Here is a 23,104-nt window from a genome sequence, read left to right as displayed (position 1 = left end):
TTCGGTACACATGCACTCGAATCGCATCCGCTCGGTGCACATGCACCGGAGCGCACGAATATGCGGGTATATTGCATTCATTGGATCGTGCATCATTTGCCACACATGCGATTAATGTATTTTAGAATTATTGTCTTTATATTAATACAAGAGAAGCAAGGCATTAAAATATATGGGGTATATATAGGACGTTCCTAAATTCGCGATAAATATTTTAATGACAAATTCTTTGTAACGTTTTAAGACGAAAAGTCTAATATGAAAATGTCGAGGCTATAGTAGTTTTCAAATGAGAAAAGTTTAAAAATCACTAATGACAGAGCTAAAGTTTCGTGCGCTCAGGGGTGGCAAAATGGCTAATGGTAGAGATGCTTCCATGAATCGAATACTTTTGACACTGGTGAAATTATTGTGAAAATATTCAAGAATTTCATAGCCTCTCATTTTTTATAGCCTCGACATTTTTGTCTTAACCCATTTAGACCCTATGTACATAATTATGCACAAAATCTTTAAAATCATGTGAAATAGTTATTTTTTAGAATTAGTTTCCCTGCGATCTCTCGGTGGACTAAATAATAATAAAAATAATAATAATAATAATAAAATAATAAATAATAAAATAATAATAATAATAATAATAATAATATATAATTTTTTACATTACCAGAAAAAATTCAGGTGTGAATGGGTTAAAATGTTACAAAGAATTTGTCATTAAAATATTTATCACGAATTTAGGAACACCCTGTATAATAAATAATATTGAAGAGTTTAAAGAGATACGTCAGGAAAGGAAATTTCTTAAACATATAACTTGTTTCTTATACTTTTAAAAAATGTAAATAAAAAAAGTGGCACAAAGTAATAATAATTTTAACGAAAGTGAATATACTTTGGAATATATTAATAGAAAAAAAGGAGTTTTTTCCTCTTCTTTCTTGCGCTCCAATTATCACGCCTTGACTTTTACTTGGTTATTTTGTCATTTATTAGTAATTATTTTTAGACTTTTAATTAACATTTCATTTAACGCTACATTGATTCGGGATTTTATTTGATTAATGTGAAAGTTAACACACAAGCGAGATAATTTAATATAATAACTGGAAGATAGTTTTTTCATGTAAATATTATAATATTGGACATGTGAGAGCGTGCAAATTTATTGTTTTATTATTGTAATAAGAAAAAAATTATTATCTCCGATCTCATATTCATTATCCATATAACGTGCATGTTCCGTTGCACATCATAACAAAGTAGCTCTTTTTAGGGCGGGTCAAGATAACAGTATGATTTATGATCTATTAAGAAAGCAGTGTGTTATCTCTTAAAATAGATCACCCGACTTCAAAAATATCATCGCGATAAATCGGCAATATTCTGCAAATCGTTGTCTACTCTTCGCGCTGACTCTTACATATTTTATTAGGTAATAATTGTTTACGATTATAAGAATAGCTGCAAGTGTTTGGTATTTTTATTAGAGTGCTAGAATTTCAATAATAGATTGAAATGATTAAAAAAGACGATGCGAAGAAACTTCTTATCCACGTGAAGGTTTGATCTTCGATGAGCGTTAATCTTTGCAAAAACGAAAGGGAAGAAAACTCGACTTTTAATTAGTATCTGCCAGCGAATTGATATCTGTCGCTATCGCAAAGGGTTGCCTTAGATCTTATCGACGTTTCCTCTTAGTGCTCTAGTTACTCCTCCGATAATTTTCTTTCGTATCAGATTCATCGATAATTAGTACAGCTTGCTGTAATTAATAATTGCAACATCGCAATTTACCAAAGGAAATACCTATTGAGGTCACTAATTTGATGTAAATTGTGATTATTTTTTCTTAATTCTGCATTATTCGAATGAAGTAATTATGTTTTTAAATATGATATATATTTGGAAACAATTTATTAGTTATTTTTTTAATGAATGTACATACATATTTTTCATTATTATATTAATAATAATTATTATTATTTTCACATACACATATATAAAATTAAAGTTTATATATAGATTTTTTATTATATTTAAAAAATGACCAAGAAAATATAAAATTAGAAAACAATTATAATTAGTTATAATTAGAATATGATTATAATTATACCTAATTATATAACTAATGACAATAAAATTGAAACATATGAAAATTCATAGAAAAATAAAAATAAAATTTATATTTCAACGTTACATTAATAACTCTTTTGGATGAACTTTCTCTATGTAATAAAATACATGCATTATTATACAATATTATAAAATATATATTTGCGATTATATTTTTAAACGCGTAATAATAAATGGTACCGGCTGGCTGTGATGTCGACATCCTTGTTTTACGCAGGAACGAATTCACTTTGGAATTACGCTACGACGAAACATGTGATGCATATGAATTTTCCGAAGCCTCACAGAGAGAATATATGGTATATAAATTAAAAGCGGAATGGGGTAGCACGAAGGGAGGGGTCCGGTCGACCCCGTTCCAGATTCCAGCTGAATATTTCCATCGGCCGCGTCGATGTTATTTATCGCGTTATCTCGCGGGATTTATGCTCGTCGTTTCGCAGAATCTCTTTCGGCATGATTCAGTGATTCCGCGAACGAGAGGCGTTTTTTCGCTCCTCGAGGACGCTCGCAATAGACGGATAGAGAAAGTCCCGTTCGGTCGCGTCTGCCGTTGCAAGGCAAGGGAAAATCGACCGGTGACGTTTGTTCCCCTATTTAAGCGATCGAATGACGATTCCATTCAGACTCGAACGTCGAGATGGCTAAATTTAGACGTCGAAATATACAGGGTGTTTCAGAGCGATCAGCAGTTTTTTGAGGAAACAACGCATTTTCGTGAAAAATGTTTCATACAAAAGTTGTAGGGCTCTAAGTGGCGCATTATATAATAATATTAGTATGACCTTGAATAGCACTGTCAAGGTCACATAAAAATCACTTTGAATTTTTTAAATGGAACCCCCTATTTTTCATTACATATTCTTGTAGCTTACCTCGAGAACTTTCCAAAACACTATAATTATTAAATATTATTAAAAATTATTAAATTATTAAAAATTATTAAATTATTTTTCATTAAGTACTTTCCGAGTTATGAGGTTTGAAATAATTTCTTAATTTTACATAAACCATAAAATATCTAGTAAAATATTCATTTTTCGATTATCTTACCTTAATACTTTTATGTACAAAATAATGAGAGGAATCAATTGGTGTAAAGAAAATACATAATTGTTTCGAAGAAAAAATATGTAATTTGCAATTAACAATTACATATTTTTTTTCGAAACAATTATGTGTTTTCTTTACACAATTGATTATCGAAAATGAATATTTTACTAGATATTTTATGGTTTATATAAAAATTAAGAAATTATTTCAAGCCTCATAACGCGAAAAGTACTCGATGAAAAAATACTTTATTATAGTGTTTTGAAAAGCTCTCGAGGTAAGCTGTAAGAGCTTTTTTGAGAAGAAATTGCCCTGACACCCTGTATAATAATATATAATTATACATGCAGTGTCACATTTAATTATCTCGAAAGTAGTAACGCTAAACGATAATTCGAATCGCGCAAGTACACTTTGGACTTCTCTTCGGCGAAACATAATCGACGACACGCTATTCTGCAGACAATGACTGATTCATGCACATTTATATTTACGTCTCGCTGTTCGGCCATGAATTATATCAGACATCGATAACTCGCTGGCAGAAGTCGCTGGAGAGCATCAGTTGACGCTAATAATCGAGAGACGTGGTTTACGCGCTCGACGATGCACGTGCGACGTCAATAATTTACGAGGTGCGTAATAGACTTCGTTGTCAGCGAGACTTCATTGTTGGAGAAACGAATTGTGTGTTTCTCCGTCTCTGTCTCTCTCATTCCGGGAGCAGAATTTTGCCTGCCACACAAAGGGATGACTGCGTCTCGCATCCGGGAATAATCGCTCTTCCCAGCGCGTGTTACTTAGGCAACTAACACTTGGCTATTAAGTTTCTCTATCAATGCTCGCTTTCAACATACGGATACATTGTTGCATGAAACGCAGGCGCACGAAGCTGAAACGCTCGCGCAATCGTGCATAAAAAGTCCAATAATTGCAGATGTATTTTCGCTTTTAAGTCGAGTGACAATCGACCGTGGTTACGGCAAATAACGAATATTAATTGCAACGAATGAGCTTACATTTGACGCTTATTTAGCGTCGTTGCTTTACAATGGCGTTTCCGCGTACTTGAATCGTTTATTGACGCCCGTATCATCGGGAATGAAATTATTCAGATTTTAATGCCGACAAGTGGAATTTCACAGCCGCGCGGAAATTAAATTCTGCGAAGCGTACATTAATTCTGAATAGTTATTGATAATAATTAATGTATGTGAATATAATAGAATTTTTTACGCATACCATGATTTTAATTGTTCTCAATTATGATTAATCATCTTTACATGCTAATTTTCTCAGACAAAATCTACTAGACGCCGGCGTATGAAATCATGTCTATTTAATTCAAAATTAACGACTTCCTGTTTTTTTATATAGATTATATAGATGCTATCAGTATTAACTGATAGCATTATAATGGATTAAAAGAGATAATTTAATCGTGATTAATCCTAGTGATTGATGTAATTGCCACGACTACGCTTCGTGTAAAACGAAATATTAAAATTCGCTTAAAGTTAACCTTCAGCATCGCTTTACGCGAGACACGTGTCGCATATTATTAATCCTCTGTCCATTATACTATAGACTTTTTTTCAGACGCAAATTTATCTTTTTTTAAAGTATATTTATGTAACAAAAATACCTTGTGTGTGTGTGTGTGTGTGTGTAATCTTATAATATTTCACACACACACATATATATATTTTATAATATTTTACATATATTACACATGCATTTGACATTTATAACAAGTAAATATCGAAATTATAAAATCCCTCTGTTCTCTATACCGCATGAAAAAAATTCTGAAGGGATTCTGCAAATCTGGCGGATGACAGGGCGTGACAGAGATCGGTTAATGCGTGAAGGATTAAGCGAAAATTCGCGCTGGACGTTTAATCCGCGCTACAAAACGTTGGAGAGATTCGCGAGTGTATCGACGCGCGCTGAATGTATGAATTCCGAGCGAGACCCGTCCCGGGACTTTGACTCGTTGCGATATATGCTGCGAGTTGAGTAATCGCGCGTAAGTGTCGCGGCGACAAGCCGCGCTATTATTAACGCACAAGCGCGCGTGACGCCAACTTCCGCGCGCGCGAGCTTGGAGCGAAAACGCTCCCCTCGCATAATCGGCCGTTTCATTAAATATAATAAGCCGTTTTGCGGCCGCGGCTCTGAATCACCTCGGCATCCCGACACAATTAGAGTAATCGCGCGTGTCTGCGCGCACATATGTACATACGTGCATTGACCGCACCGCGTATATTGCTGCAACACGTGCGCAACGATGCGGGTGTAATAATGACGTGGGTGCATCGGCGCGAGCCTATCTCTTAAGCGGATCAACGACGATTTTTGTAATCCTTCCGCGCGGAAATTCAATTATTTGGAATCGGTTTTCTGCGATAAAAAAATCATTTTCCGCTGGCGCGGAACAAATCGATTAAAGTAATTAAATCGAGTTTAATAAATTTCCGATATTCTTGTCCGGCGGTTAAAAGGTAACTCGAAAAGCTGCAAATGTATAATTTACATTTAACATGTGATTTATTGTAGTAATTAATCGTGCCCAATTATTGCAAAGAATTTTGTAAATCAACAGAGACTCTACGCTTTATACAGAACATCGATTTAAATATGCATTCAAAAACAATATTTTCCGTTAATATTAAAAAATTGATATCATCCGAGAGTATCAAATATTAATGCAAACTATTAATTTTCAAAGAATAAAAAATAAATATTACCTCGAAGCAGTATAGATTCTTCTAAAATGGAAATATAAAATGATACAAAACGAAAATATAAAGTGACACAATTTATTTACACAAAAATTTTTTGAGATTGGATCCATGCGAATCTTAAAAATCATTTTTCGCTGACGCGGAACAAATCGATTAAAGTAATTAAATCGAGTTTAATAAATTTCCGATATTCTTGTCCGGCGGTTAAAAGGTAACTCGAAAAGCTGCAAATGTATAATTTACATTTAACATGTGATTTATTGTAGTAATTAATCGTGCCCAATTATTGCAAAGAATTTTGTAAATCAACAGAGACTCTACGCTTTATACAGAACATCGATTTAAATATGCATTCAAAAACAATATTTTCCGTTAATATTAAAAAATTGATATCATCCGAGAGTATCAAATATTAATGCAAACTATTAATTTTCAAAGAATAAAAAATAAATATTACCTCGAAGCAGTATAGATTCTTCTAAAATGGAAATATAAAATGATACAAAACGAAAATATAAAGTGACACAATTTATTTACACAAAAATTTTTTGAGATTGGATCCATGCGAATCTTAAAAATCATTTTTCGCTGACGCGGAACAAATCGATTAAAGTAATTAAATCGAGTTTAATAAATTTCCGATATTCTTGTCCGGCGATTAAAAGGTAACTCGAAAAGCTGCAAATGTATAATTTACATTTAACATGTGATTTATTGTAGTAATTAATCGTGCTCAATTATTGCAAAGAATTTTGTAAATCAACAGAGACTCTACGCTTTATACAGAACATCGATTTAAATATGCATTCAAAAACAATATTTTCCGTTAATATTAAAAAATTGATATCATTCGAAAGTATCAAATATTAATGCAAACTATTAATTTTCAAAGAATAATAAATAAATATTACCTCGAAGCAGTATAGATTCTTCTAAAATGGAAATATAAAATGATACAAAACGAAAATATAAAGTGACACAATTTATTTACACAAAAATTTTTTGAGATTGGATCCATGCGAATCTTAAAAATCATTTTTCGCTGACGCGGAACAAATCGATTAAAGTAATTAAATCGAGTTTAATAAATTTCCGATATTCTTGTCCGGCGGTTAAAAGGTAACTCGAAAAGCTGCAAATGTATAATTTACATTTAACATGTGATTTATTGTAGTAATTAATCGTGCTCAATTATTGCAAAGAATTTTGTAAATCAACAGAGACTCTACGCTTTATACAGAACATCGATTTAAATATGCATTCAAAAACAATATTTTCCGTTAATATTAAAAAATTGATATCATTCGAAAGTATCAAATATTAATGCAAACTATTAATTTTCAAAGAATAATAAATAAATATTACCTCGAAGCAGTATAGATTCTTCTAAAATGGAAATATAAAATGATACAAAACGAAAATATAAAGTGACACAATTTATTTACACAAAAATTTTTTGAGATTGGATTCATGCGAATCTTAAAAATCATTTTTCGCTGACGCGGAACAAATCGATTAAAATAATTAAATCGAGTTTAATAAATTTCCGATATTCTTGTCCGGCGATTAAAAGGTAACTCGAAAAGCTGCAAATGTATAATTTACATTTAACATGTGATTTATTGTAGTAATTAATCGTGCTCAATTATTGCAAAGAATTTTGTAAATCAACAGAGACTCTACCTACGCTTTATACAGAACATCGATTTAAATATGCATTCAAAAACAATATTTTCCGTTAATATTAAAAAATTGATATCATCCGAGAGTATCAAATATTAATGCAAACTATTAATTTCCAAAGAAAAAAAATAAATATTACCTCGAAGCAGTATAAATTCTTCTAAAATGGAAATATAAAATGATATAAAACGAAAATATAAAGTGACACAATTTATTTACACAAAAATTTGATTGAGATTGAATTCACGCGAGTCTCAAAAAGAGAAAAATAACTCGTGTACTCAACGTACAATACGCGTAGATGGATTGAATCCGCGACGCGTGACGCACACGCACACGCATTTACGCCTAGTATGAACGTATCGAGTGCAGGTCGATCCCATGAAAATTATTACGCGCGACGCCCACATCCTCGTGAATAATGCACGTGCCGATGGCGCGCGGGGACCGGAAGCTTCCACCACCAACGGAAATATACGCCTGAAACGTATAATGTTGCTCCCCATCGCTACACGATGGGAATATCGTAACGTTCCCGTATTTATAGCTCGCGGTCTGGTTCACATATCGGCCTGGTTAAGCGAATTTCGTCCTTCGATCATTTTCCTATGTCGTCGCGCGACATAGGCCTTGAACCGGAGGAACGTTCCAAGATTTCTAAGAGTTACTGCCAATTTTCCGCGCACCCATCTAAACTGCACTTTGGTCGCACCTGTTGTGTAAAGCGTTTTACGTTGGACGTTAAACGGATTAACGATGAAACTACTCCGCTTTATCCCAGCTGCTACCTCAGGTAAATTTTACTCTTGATTGTTCAACACGCGCGTACATTTTTTTATTGTTATATTATTTTTCAAAATTATATTTCATACAAACGTCTATTTATGTTACTGTGGTACTGACATCGATGGTATATTTCATGTTACTTTAACAAAACTAATTTCTCCCGTACCTATATATTTAATCCATTGTCCATTGTTATAGTTCATTGTCTAATTAAAACGGCAAAATGAAGGAACCGTTGCTCGACTTTGTTGAGAAACAAAAGGATTCACCTGCAGGTTTTAATATATGTTTCCAAATTAATATGATATGATTATATTGTCAGTTTAACATCTTCCTTTCACATTCTAAATATTGATAAATATATATAATAAAACAAAATATTGATAAATATATATAATAAAACAAAATAATAAATATATATAATAAAACAAAATATTGATAAATATATATAATAAAACAACATATTCATGCAGTAATATTTTTCGTTAAACAAAATTAAGATGATCGAGCTATAATCGTTATACGAAAGCAATACTTAAGGAATGGTATGCCTTAAATATATACGGAAAATAGAATTTTCATTAATCCCCATATTTTTCAGCGGTATCTCGATATTAAAAATCCGTGACGTCATCCCGCAAATCTTCGCAGCGATGACATATTTTTTTCTCGTCGTGTTATCGTTGAAGTCGTCAAATGGTGCTATTATTATTATGCACTCTCTATGAAGCATTAGCATAATGTCCTATACTTTCATTTACATTAATGGCTTACAATGACGTCATATGTGTGCATTATAAATAAATCGTACTGAATTAAGGCACACATTAAGTTCTAATAGAATATATTCCTAGTTTAAATTAAATAAAATTGTTATAGAGGCATTAAAAAAACGGATGCATTAACCTGATACGTGATCAGAAATTGGCTGCGATTAGAATTCTATAGATAATAAAAGCAAGAATAGATATACAGATAATAAACTTCCAATTTTAATACTTTATTTAACATTTCAAATTTTATCATAACATTTCTATCACATTTTATTATCAATTTGTTCGATTTTTCTATTAAAGTATCTCGAATAATTATATATATATAAATAATATATATATATATATATATATATATATATATATATATATATATATAAAGAATTCTAACAATTATTGTTACAATTAAAATTGAGAGTTCAGAGATAGTTTTGAGAATAAATAAATCCAATCTCCTTCTTTTTTAACAGCGTTCTTGGTAGTTTCATACTCTGTCCCCTTTGCCCTTCGGTACAAGGTAAACGAGCTTCTTGTTGGTTTTACGATTCCTTACTCGTTCCGCGTTACGATGTTTATTCTTACAAATGCCACCATAAAATATATATATATATATATATATATATATATATATATATATTTCCTTCCTTTTTGCAATTAATTATACTTTGCTTTATATATTCTTTCATATGTTGCATGTCATTTTACTAGTTTTTTGCCGTTTTATATTAATTTATATTAATTTTATGAATCTCGTTTTCACAGTAGACACGTTTTATGAATTATTAAAGAATTTTTTTTATAAAATGTCCAACTCTTTTATTATATATTGATTTTAATTAATAAATTCTTAGAATTTAAAATAAATTTCAAATTTGTGTAGTTAAAAAAAAAGTTGCTCCTATATTTCTTAAAGACGTGCTTTATATTATGAACATTCCCAATTTATTACTTATATTGAATACATATCATATTCAAATTATTATTATTATTACTTTATATAAGACATTATTATTACTTTATATAAGACATTGATATTTTAATATTTCTTGAATAAATTTACGAAACACATCTTATAATTTTGCAAATATATCGAAAAGACAGTTTACTAAGCGGAAAAATTTAATATAATAATTTACGGTGTTTTATTAACAATTTTTTTTAAATGTGATACATGTGAAAGAGAATTTGAAAATTATTCTTGAAAAACGCTACTTTATTTTTACTTGAAGCATTATTTATGCTTCTAATCTAAGAATATATCATAAGAACTTCCTTATTGATACGTCCTACACTGACGTGTTTGCTTGATGTAACATGTGACGTTATTGTAAAGTTACCGGCGCTCTCTAACTTCTCTTAGTATCTAACACAACACACTTATGGACGTATCGTTGAGTGCGAGCAAATTGCGTCAAAGTTAATTACACCTTCCTCGTTACGTGCATTAATCACGCACCAATGGGTCTCGGTTCTTAGAATACGTCTTTTATGGTTACATTATTAATTAATAACGTTTAGATAATAAATATGTAAAGTGGACACGTGATGGCATGATTAATTCTACGTTTCTACTTTTTTTTTATTTCCGTGACAAAAATGTTTGTCATTCTCTTTTCACCATTATATCCATGTAAGAAATATAAACAATTATATTTTTTTAATTATTTATGAATAATGGAACAGAGTAATTGCTCTATCACTTTTTCTAGTTAAAGCAAGATTCCGACATTTTCCTGTATTTTTATCATCGAATTTTTTCTTCTATTCACAGTGATAAATATTTCCATTTAACTAAAAATATTAAACATGATTGAATAATATATTCTCGAATCTAATATTCCAACTCGAATGAGAATATCATTTTTCTTATCGGTAATCACTTAATTCACTTCGATATCTGGATGGAATAATTAGTCGCAAAGATAGCGTAAAATTATGTCGATTGTTGCGGCGATACGGTTACATGCAATTTATATGGTAATCGACGTTGATTCGCGACGCATACGCATACATTAGTGTATTGCACTTTGCGTTATCTTACTTGGTCGCATATGAGAATTGTAGTTGGGTCTTGTAAAGGAAAACGGCTTTCGGTGAGCAAGCGGAACTCTGTCGTCCCGTTTTCGATTCCTCCACATCAACTCAATGACGATGTCAATTTATCCGGTATCTGCGGCTTGAAACGCGATGATTAATTAATTTCAGGTACAACGATTGTGATCAATTATCGAGGTCGCGCCGCTAACGCCGTTTTCCTTCGGCAACGACCGCGTTTGCATGTAATTTATGATTTCGCCACCACCGAAACGATTTCACGCCCCAATCTATTGATAAACAACGACGCGAAGTTATATCCGTCATTTCACGATGAAGGATAATTTTCTTGCTGAGCGCGCACGAAGATGTAACAATTTATATGTTAATGGTTGTTGTTACAAGATACATTGAAATCATTCTTATAATCTGTCACGCAAACTTGTGTCTACGTCATGCAATTTTTGCCGTATTATAAGGATATAAGTTAAAGGTGAATCTTCTTTACAGTACGCTCTATTACAAGATATATGACAATAATTAGGAGAGAGTCAACTAAAATATGTTAATGAGAAATAATAATTTAATACTGGGCAATAAATTGTCACATTTATATAAAATATATCTTTATGCGTATATTTAAATAAATTATGATATATATAAATTATATATGTATATGATAGATATATAATTATATGGAAAACGTGAAGCGTTAACTTTTATGTAAATGTGAATATATATACAGGGTGAGCCATTTTAATTAACGCACGCAATTATTTCGGAAACAAAGCATTTTAGAGAAAAATGTTTCAGACAAAAGTTTTATGGTTTCGAGGGGGCCATAAGATGGTATCATTGGTTTGACAGTGAAGAGTCATTTGAAGGTCACGTGAAGGTCACTTCAATTTTTTTAAATGGAACACCCTATATATTTTTGCACACTCTTGTAGCTTATTTCGAGAGCTTTCCAAAACACTATAATTAAGTACCTTTTCGTTAAGTACTTTTTGAGTTATGAGGCTTGAAATAATTTCTTAATTTTACATAAACCGTAAAATATCTTGTAAAATATTCATTTTTCGATTATCTTACCTTAATACTTTTACGTACAAAATAATGAGAGGAATCAATTGGTGTAAAGAAAACACATAGTTGTTTTGAAGAAAAAATATGTAATTTGCAATTAACAATTCCATATTTTTTCTTAAAAACAACTATGTGTTTTCTTTACACCAATTGATTCCTCTCATTATTTTGTACGTAAAAGTATTAAGGTAAGATAATCGAAAAATGAATATTTTACAAGATATTTTACGGTTTATGTAAAATTAAGAAATTATTTCAAGCCTCATAACTCAAAAAGTACTTAACGAAAAGGTACTTAATTATAGTGTTTTGGAAAGCTCTCGAAATAAGCTACAAGAGTGTGCAAAAATATATAGGGTGTTCCATTTAAAAAAATTGAAGTGACCTTCACGTGACCTTCAAATGACTCTTCACTGTCAAACCAATACCATCTTATGGCCCCCCCGAAACCATAAAACTTTTGTCTGAAACATTTTTCTCTAAAATGCTTTGTTTCCGAAATAATTGCGTGCGTTAATTAAAATGGCTCACCCTGTATATCTATCAATAATTATTATTAATCGGAGAATGTGTTTAATCTCTCAGTAATATTTTTTAAAATTAACAATTAGTTTATTATATACATACAAAATTAATATTTAAATTGAAATTAAATACTTTTATTATTTTAATCTCTTAAACCTTTTTCAAGTTTTTAATTTCAGGTCTATATTACTTTTTTCGAAATATATTTAATATGCTAAATATAAAAAGTTTTAATTAGCATTATTTATCAATGATGTTTGTGTCGAAATTCAGAAATATATAACTTTGGAACACACAATTTAGAGAACGCATTCTCCGATAATCGCATAGTGTAGTCAGATATTTATAGCTGACTGTGTCTTTGATTCCGTTTTGAATCGTCCGTCAATCGTAATTTTCGAGGTTACGGTAACAAAACAAACGAGCATAGCTTTACGTTAATCTATAGACGTCATTTCGCAGCGTTTTATATTTAATGTTCCCGAGCATCCGGTGTTCAACCCGTTCTCACGATGTCGCCCACGCCAAGCCGTACCTCGTCGCGTGTCGCCTCAATTAAGCGACTTGTGGAGCACACGAGAGTTCTGTCTGTAAAGTTGCTACTACGTATCTCTCTACTGCTATACACTATGTTTTATTCTATTTGGGATAAATGTGGATGTAACTACGTGTTGGATTACTAATTATTAATAATTATTTGATTCACGCATGCTTCTTTATGTGTTTATGTATAATTATATATTTGATAAAAGAGAAAAAAGGACAATTATATTTTCTTCAAAAATTTGAGAGACACAAAGGGATATTATTGCGCACTTCCCAATTGTTACATTTTTAAATTGTTGCAATTATACGCGCATTTGCATTATATTATTTATAAATATGATGAGATCTATTATATCTAGTCTTATATAACTTATATAAGACTAATCATTTTGTGGAAAACTATATCCAAGTTATTGCCCGAAGCAAGCAATCCCCTTTTGTGAAGTACATATGACGTGTAGCAACTTGGGCTTCTTGATATATAATTAATTCTTGATAAACTTATGTCAAATGCTATTAACGTAATTTCATGTCTCGCATGGATCAATAAGTGGACTTGAAGAGTAATATTCGAGTAAAAGCGAGAATAATAAATCTCGACGTTATAGTTGTTGGAAAGTTAAGTGGAATTAACTTTTGATTTTGCTCAACCAGATTGACCTAAATTTCTATCGCACTCAACGATTCTTTTTAAAGTGCTGTTAAAACTGCCGATAATTTCTGCGATTAAATTTAACATTTTTCACGTACATTGTCGTTGATTAATGTTTCGTAGAAAGAATCGTTAGTCGAGACTTTATCTCGTTCTTACACAAGCATGACAATAGCGTGTGGATTAGATTAATAGATAACTCGGGTTTCATATATATAAAATAATTTTCTTTGTTTGATTGAGCTCTCCACTTGATTCACTAATTGTGTTATTGATACAATTCGTGTTACTCATATATCTCCTTCGCATTTGTATTGTTAATCCAGTTCGCCTCATAATTCCATTTTGTCCGCAGTGTTCACACAGGGGATAAACTTTTCTTGTTATCACATTTCTCTATAAACCCAAGGCATGATAACGCGAGATACAACTCGAAAGAGAAATACGACAAAATAAATGTCTCCTAAATTAGAAACCATATATTTATTTGGGAAAAAGAAGAAAAAATACACAAGAGATAAAGAAGGGTAAAATTGCGAAAAGAAAATATTTATTCATAAAAATATTCAAATATTTAAAGGGAAGACATTATTTCATGTTTTATATCCTTTTATAGGTGCATTTATTTTGCAGATAAGTGCATCTTATATTTATTACGCATTAATATAAATAAATAAAATATAATATTATATAATAAATAAAATTAATATAAATAAAATATCAATAATATTAAAATTATTTCTCTTAATCTAGTAAATTTTTTTGGGTTCTCGTCAAGTGTCAGATTCATGATGACTGCCAAGTCGCGAAATTTCAGTATATGCAATTTGAAGCTTACGCATTCGCATATATCTTCCACACGTCCTACGCAGGAACTATGAAAATAATTCTCTTATCAGGCCGTTTCTTCTCCTCTTCGCTCAATGCCAATCAGCGTCGCTCAACTTAGCGATGCCATCACAAATGTGTATCCTCGACATACATTTAACGTGCGCTTAATGTGTATATATGACGTGCTCCCTAACTCGTCGTTGGATGTCGTCGTGACGTTGTCCGTTTATTATGCACGATGATAATAGACTAGCACGATGATAAGACTTTACTCGCTATATCGCACACGTAATCGTTCGAGCTTATAAAACTTACAATACAACTGTAATACGAAGAGCGATTTAGTGTTTGCGAGGCTATACTAATTGCCTGATTAAATATGGTTATTAATATGTGGGGTATCACACGTTTTTTTTTTTTGCTTTTTATTTGCTTTTTATTAGCAGTTCCTTGAGATAGAGATATTTTCAATTATTTAAAGAAATGTTTTGACAAAAATGTTTCAGGAAATCATCTTCCATTTTGTAAGTATTTTAAATTTTTATTATGAAATGTTGAATTTTCTGCAAAGTAAGATTCATATTTGAAGTACGCAAAGAAATAATTTTTAATTTTTAATTTTACTCACTCCTATTCAAATCACGTAGCTTCTGTTTAAATTACATATTTTTTTATAATTACATATTTTATCTCACTAATAAAAAAAACGAATTTACATCTATTAAAGATATTCGTTAAAATCTGAAATTATATACGCTAATTATGATCGCGACTCCAAATTATATGTTTATGTTAATATTAATGTGTTGCATTTGTCGTATAAATACCTTTCGAAAATTCTCATAAAATTTTCAGGAGCTTGTTGGAACTATATTGGTTTAAGGAATTTACGAAATGCACTCATGGTCGACGTACGTCGACCTTCGGCATCACGCCAGGTTCAAGATCGGCTATAACCCGCTAGGATTGAATGAAACATGAAATGATACATCTCTTTATTTTTAATTTACAATCGATTAAAGCGATTATTAAAAAACAGAGGGAAAATATGATAGGAAATTAAATTCCAATATTTTTAATCCCGCGCTGAGAGATTTTCTCTAAATAAAATAAAAAATCAATCAGTGAATAATCAAATATATTTTTGTTATCAGAAATTTGAAGAAAATAAATTTTTTAGTACGATTAAAAGTTAAGACGCAAAGAAAATTGAAATTTAATCATCGGTGAAATATTTCGTTCGTTATCTCTTCTCATAATAAATTTCTCGTATTTAAATCAAGATCTTATATTTAAATCAAGATCTTATATTTAAAGTCTTATTCTTAAATAAAAATTTAATTAAAACGCAATTTTATTTACTTTTCACGCACACAATAGGAATACGCGACAATTTATCATTTCCATGTAAATAATTTCCGAAAAATCTTTTTTCATACTAGAAGAAGATTGCACCGATGAAGCGCGCTAAACAATTTCGTTACATTTATTTGATTTCTAAATTGATTGGCAATTTTATGCGAGCGTGTAAACCACCAGAAGCTTATATTGGAATTCTTGATTAAAGCGTTCTCCGTTTGTGAGGTACTCTCGACTCATTCGTTGCGGCATTCGTACTTGCCGGCCGTTAGCTCGTAAATAAAATCGTCCACGGAAAATGAAAGCGCGTTCTAATTAAAGGGCATTCGTCTCAATTTAACTTCACCGTGCATTAAACACGCTCGATGGACCACCAAGGTCGATCTTAAGAAAAATCACTTCCCATACCTCCTCGTTTATTTAATGTTTGTAATCTCGATGTTCTTTCTCTACTACTGACGGTCTCACAAGTATTTTGTAGTTTTATCTGGTGAGATTGATTCGAAGTGATCCTGTAAAAAAGTCATGTAAGATTGTCAAGAAGTTTTCTAACTGTGATCGAATGTTTGGAAAAATATTTGGATAATTGTTATCCAGAACATCCACGTGATTTGCATTTCACGCATGATTCGTGTCAGCGTCGACAAAATATTGATATGTTTCTGATTACATTATAAATATTTTTCTAAACATTTCAAACAATCAAAATGAAGCAAATAAATTCATTATTCGAATTTTTAAATATTCGAGTATCGTAAATCGATTGTAATATTGAATAATTTTAATAATTTTTAAATTAATTGAATATTTGATAATGTCAATCCGTATTGAAATTGATTTGATAATTTAAGAAAAACAAATATACATTATTATTGTTAATATCTGCACAATATTTCATTCTTTAATAATATATTCTTTCGCTAAAAAATATGAATTGATCTATTAATAATTCAATTCGTAAGATTTTATTATGAACAAAATTAAAAAATATATGGTCGTTAAAAAAAATTAAAAAATATATGGAAGTTTGATAATCAATTGCTTTTTGCGATTCAAAAATTTAAAACATACGTCAAATAATTGAAATGCTTGTGAAAAAGTGTAACAATTGTTAGATGAATACAATTGTTTCATTCCAAAAATCGCGTATAATATAAATATCATTTCAATTAAGCTCACTCGTACCTGCTACTACAATTTAAATATAACAATTTTTTTTACAAATGTTTTGAGACCTGATTCTTTTTTATCTCTCTCTCTCTCGCGCGCGCGCTATTATTATATTTTATAAAATCTATTTTATATAAATGTATATTAATAAAATGTGTATTAATATTCACTATTTCACCGTTTTTGATATTTGTCCAACATTCTTACAAAACTGATGTTTCTTTTTGACTACAAGTGGCGCGTCTATTTTAAGAAGGTATTACATAATAAAAGATTCTATCTTAGTCACAAACTATTCTATTATTTATCTAATATTCGTACGTAAGGAAGCGGTATTTTTTAATTAAACTATTCTCTCTATTGAAATGCCAAAGAGACGTATTTCCTTGCACGACTCGGGTCCGTAAATGCGAAATCGGTTTATTTACGGCTACAATGCGAATGTGCGGGATTCTTCCTACGTCCATGGCTGTACGTTATCAATTGATACGCGAAACGCAATATAACTCCGTGAGTGCGAATATCGTTAAAAATACCCATGCTCGACGCAACGGCCGTTACATTACGTTACTTTGACGCACGCATTTATTACGTTGCACTATATCTTATGATACTTACGTACGAGGTGTCTCGAAAATCACATATGTTTTCACGAAAGCAGAGGTCTCGTCTTGGAGAGAAAGCAAAAGAAATAATTAATAAATGCAAACTTTTTCGAAATATAAACGCAATGGAAAATTAATGTTATAATTTAATTAATTAGCAAAAAAAAATTTTAATTTCAATTCTTTTAATATAAATAATAGAATCTTATTCTTTCGAGTTAAAGGTGATAGTTTAATTAATTTAACAGCATCTCGTACAACCCTAGTAGATACATTCATGTCAAGTATTCAGCTTAAACTATTCGAATGTCATTTTGCTTTTAATATATTCAGAGCATTTAATAAAAATCTATATCGTATTTAATAAAAATATATATCGTCTTTAATAATCGTATTTAATAAAATAATCGAGAAATTTTGATTGTCGAGAAATTTAATTGAGAGAAATCGACCTCCGAGGGAAAAGCGCCTTCTTCGCAAACACCCCGTATATGGAATTATCGCGACGAGGCGTAGATTTCGCACTGTGTGGGATAAGCGTAATTCGAGATGACAGCTATCTCGCGTCCGTGCTTTTGTTGCACCCACCTAATGGCCCCGAGCACGTGCGTCTCGCGACAACGCATCTTGTTGTCGCTCACCCGCGTCCCGAATAGAAAGAGAGAGAGAGGGTTATTTGTGTTTCATTGTGATGCGAGTTCATTCTCCTTTTGCCGCTTGGCTTGGCGTGCCAATGAATGGGGAACTGCTACTTGCATGTCGCGGCGATATATCGCGCGCCGAGTGTCATCGCCGTAGAAAAGATTGTTATCTTGGATCGAGTGTCGACGTTCTAGAGTTACGTGGCCACAATAACGAGCGCCCCGACTTTAATCTCGCGTTTATTTATATCGCTCGGCTTCGAGTGCGTTATTTCGATTTTTTTATATCGAAATGTAACGTAAATTATATTTATTATTATCGTTACACGAGACGAATTAAGCGATTATCGAGCTTGAATTATCAGTCGTAATTAACCGTTAATGCGACTGGCCCTTAGAGCATTAAACTCATCAGTCGGGAGAACAATGCACTCTCCCAATTACGCCGTTCTATAGAAATTAAGTGCGTTTCAATGGAGGCGATGTGGGCGTCTCGATTATCGTGGTTCATGATAGCATTTTTCGCGTCGCATCGAGTTAAAGTGCGCTCTAATTCGATTTGCCGCAAAAGGTTGCGTCATGTGCACGCGACGCACGTGCACATAAATTACAGAATAATTTATTACCGAAAGCAGAGGCCGCATGATCAGCTGACGGTTGTTAAAAAAATTTTTAGATTCACTCGAGACGCATAAAATCGCGAATAAAAGTATATCGTGTCTTTGCTACGCTTATTATATCTCTGTTGCGATTATCGAAGCGTGATTCAAATATAAGTATAGATATGGCGTATCTTTATCTGCGAGATAAATTTAATGACAAAATAATAGCCTCGTCGTTTCTGCGCAATTCCTGCGCAATGGATTAATAATCTTGTAAATGCGATAAACGCTAAATATATATTTAAGGATATCGGTTAGAACACAGTGGGTTTCACGTACTTTAATATAAATAAAACTTCGGTAAAACAATAAGTCGCAATTAATCCGAGTGGATTAATAAACGATACGTTCGCGAACATAAAAATTGACATCTGTTAACAATCTTCTTGTTTGAATTTAAAATCGCTTTGGCACACGCTCGGCCAATATCTCTGACTTGCAATTTTTAATTAATTGGCCAAGTGCCACAGGTGATCCAGGCTTCAACGTTATAATGTCTGGCCCGTAGCCATACTTGTGCCGAATTGCAACTTGTGTCAAGTTTTCCTCGTTTCAAATAAATTATCGAAATTAGTACGTTAGACACTTGTGGCACTTAGCTCGCTCGATGGCCGAAACTGCTAGCGCACGTTTAATTGATCCATGACAATCCATGGAGCACTAATTTTAATTCCAGACTGACAATGATACAATTATCGTGCTCCAGATGCTTCGCGTTTATTATCCTATTTCAGGATCGCGCGTCGCACTCGGTATCGCTGAAAATTGTACGCGCGCGTTACTCTATTTCCGACTCCTCCAACCGCTGGCGCAATTTATTTTTAGTTAACTCCCTAAACGCGGTTCGTTCTCGCGCTAAGCTAACGACAGGTCTATTTCCGTTCACGATTCTACTCTAAATTCGTGATGAACGGCGGTCGAGGCTTTAAAGTGTCAAGCCGCCTCGTTTGTCGCCGATAAGATTAAACGTGTTTATGAAATTGTACAGTTGAACTTTGCCATCCGCTCTGTATCTTATATGCATTTTTTTCCAGCGAAATATTTTTCACATTGTTAGCGAACAATAATGCGAGAGGAAGCGAACGCGAGGAAGCTAATGGCGATTACGCGAGAGATTAAATGTTAATTTTATAATAGGATTACAAAAATTACACGATCTTTATCGGATAGAGAATTATTCTGATAAAATTTACTTGATATCCGTGTTAGGATAAAAATAAAATATATGTATCCTTGAATCGGAGAATATATTCCTATTTTACCAAAGCTAATTTTCAATTGTCCATAAGGAAGTACGAAAACAGCTGTTCGTGCTAATACGCTGTTCTATAATTATATGCCAGTTTTACATATGTCATTAGAGACGGTCGTAATTTCATTGTTTACTCGCTTCTTAATAACTCGGAATTCGCGACCTCCTTGAGAATTCCTTGCGTGACAAAGCGCCGTATAATGTCGCGTTTAAGATCCATAATTTTTCCGACATTATGTCACATTCATCGTCGTCACAATCTACGATAAAAATGTGCCGGGCGAAATTGCCGAGTCGCTGACGGTAGACGCGATGTTATTGAACGTGTAAGACGAAGGACTTGTCGGAAGGACGTTATATATTCGAGTCAGGATATTTATGGTCCTTAATCTCGGATGATAATCTTAAACGGCGTATCCTTTCGTCGTGCCGCTGCTGACGTCTCTCTTTTTTTTCTTCGTGCTTCAGGTAACGCGTCGTCTGTAGAGCAGAAGAACGGAAATGGCAACGTCAAGGGCAACAAGACGAACAACAACGGTGTCGAGGTGAACAGAAACGAGGACCAAAATGGCGGCGTCGATGCCAAGGGACAAGCGAAGAAGAAACCGACCGCGCCTGGGGGCGGGCCTCTGCTGCAACAGGCGTAAGGATGATTATTAAAAAAATTTATTTCGCGGATTAATTTAATCCGAAACTTGGCGATGTTATTGTTTAAGAGATATAGCAGATCTTTTTCGATTAATATTTTTTGAATTTATTACATTTGTAAATCGTATATTTATTTTTTAATTTTTATTTTTTATTTCAATTTAATTTTAATTTTTTATTTTTTAATAGCGCTAGAATTTGCAGGTGACTTGATGATGAATATTAATAGAATTCGTATTTTGCATTAGCCTCAACGGAATGTGATACGCGGAGAGAGCCTCGTTTAGAACTCGCCACTTAATTCAGATGAATTTACATTAGCATCGAAGTTTAAACTATTCGCTATAATTATATAACTGTACAAACATTTGCTACAAACGTGCACATATTTGCACGTGGAAAGTTTATTTTGAGAGAACGAGCATATATATCGATCGCGTAATTCGAATTTCGAAAGCTTTGTCAAAAACGTACACTAAGAAAAAAATAATGTTGAACCAACAACATCAGTGTAATTGGAATTTATTTTATTAATTCAATAACATTTTTAATCAAATTAATACACCATGTATTGATTTGATTAATAATGTTATTGAATTAATAAAATAAATTCCAATTACACTGATGTTGTTAATTCAACATTACTTTTTTTTCAGTGTAGTATTAAAATACGTATCGTTGTTTAAACTTTTTACAATTTAAAGTTTTGTTTAGAAAAACTGCTAGAAATATATAATCGCCTGCTGTAGTGCACGCTGTTACATAATAGCTATATATGACGGCAGTTGTCAAAACAACAACACAGTTAACCGAAAGTTATATGTGTGTACTTGTTGTTAATATTCCAAACTGTTTTTCCGACAAGAAACTCGAACAGTCGCGTTAATTAATACAGTTCAACTCTCGCCCCAAGCGTGCATATAATTAGTAGTTTATTAAAGGGATCACAGGAGCTGAGCAAATTGAAAATTAGGACCTTTTAACATTGTGATATATTTTTATTTAAGCAAATAAATGTTTTTTTTTTATTAAAAAGTATGTATTTTTTTAATAATAAAATTAAAAATTGCAAAAGATATTAAAACAGAAGGTGAAAAAATAGATATTTTTTTTATCTTTCCAAGAGTATCCTTATTTTTCCGCTAGATTTCTATAATCTCTTGATATAATTTATACTTGTGATGTATCGCGATAAATGGTCTATATATATATATATATAGGTATATGTAGTTTATTATGTTCGTTTATTGCCATCGAGATTATACTTGATACAAATAATTTATCGCATATGATTGACCTTCCTGCGTATCGTAAATTTTTCAGAGAGATATCCACCAGCCAGCTAGATTTCTTCAAGATGCTCGATGAGAAAATTGAGAACGTAAGTCGCGATACTTAAACCTAATCAGTCTTATCTAGAAAGAAATGGTTACTATTTATGGGAAGGTTAGCAATTTCCTATTTCCTTCTTCAGTCTTTCTCTCGGAGAACAATATAAGCCGATTTTATAAGAAATCTAAAGATAACTATCTTCGCGATATTACGTATCCTTCTCGTATAGAAGGACACGTTCGTTATTATACTTTTATATTATTTCCATATCATCATACAATATGAAAAATATTGTTATAAATATAAAATATATTGGATATACATATATTATGCAATTATACGAATAATTTATATAATTAAAACAATCATACTGAATATCGAAAATGTTAAACTTGAGGATCGTTGCTGATTGAATTGAGCAAAATTCTGAAGGCTTTCAAGTATTATATTATTATATATAACATAATTTATTTCAATATAGAAAGTATGATGATGTGGAATCGAAAAACGCAAAAATGTGAATCATTATATAAAATAAATTATTCATCTCATTTAATTGCTCAATTACTCAAAACTTTGAAAA

General features: G+C 31.9%; 1 protein-coding gene across 3 annotated transcripts in view; it reads left to right on the top strand.

Moving 5' to 3' along the window:
* The window catches only part of Tow (target of wingless), a 46,390-nt gene that overhangs the window by 20,677 nt on the left and 2,609 nt on the right, over nucleotides 1–23,104 (top strand). For all 3 annotated transcript variants that reach the window (XM_083099487.1, XM_083099488.1, XM_083099486.1), the window contains 2 exons: nucleotides 21,010–21,184; nucleotides 22,513–22,570. In XM_083099487.1, the coding sequence (XP_082955613.1) occupies nucleotides 21,010–21,184; nucleotides 22,513–22,570 (233 nt within the window). The remainder of the gene's footprint in view (nucleotides 1–21,009; nucleotides 21,185–22,512; nucleotides 22,571–23,104) is intronic.

The sequence above is a fragment of the Camponotus vicinus genome, unplaced genomic scaffold (assembly GCF_025532165.1).
Source record: "Camponotus vicinus isolate PSW18456_S1 unplaced genomic scaffold, iyCamVici1.0 SCAF_5, whole genome shotgun sequence".
Taxonomy (NCBI): domain Eukaryota; kingdom Metazoa; phylum Arthropoda; class Insecta; order Hymenoptera; family Formicidae; genus Camponotus; species Camponotus vicinus.
Note: the sequence above shows the minus strand (reverse complement) of the source record. Positions and strands in the feature narration are given on the sequence as shown.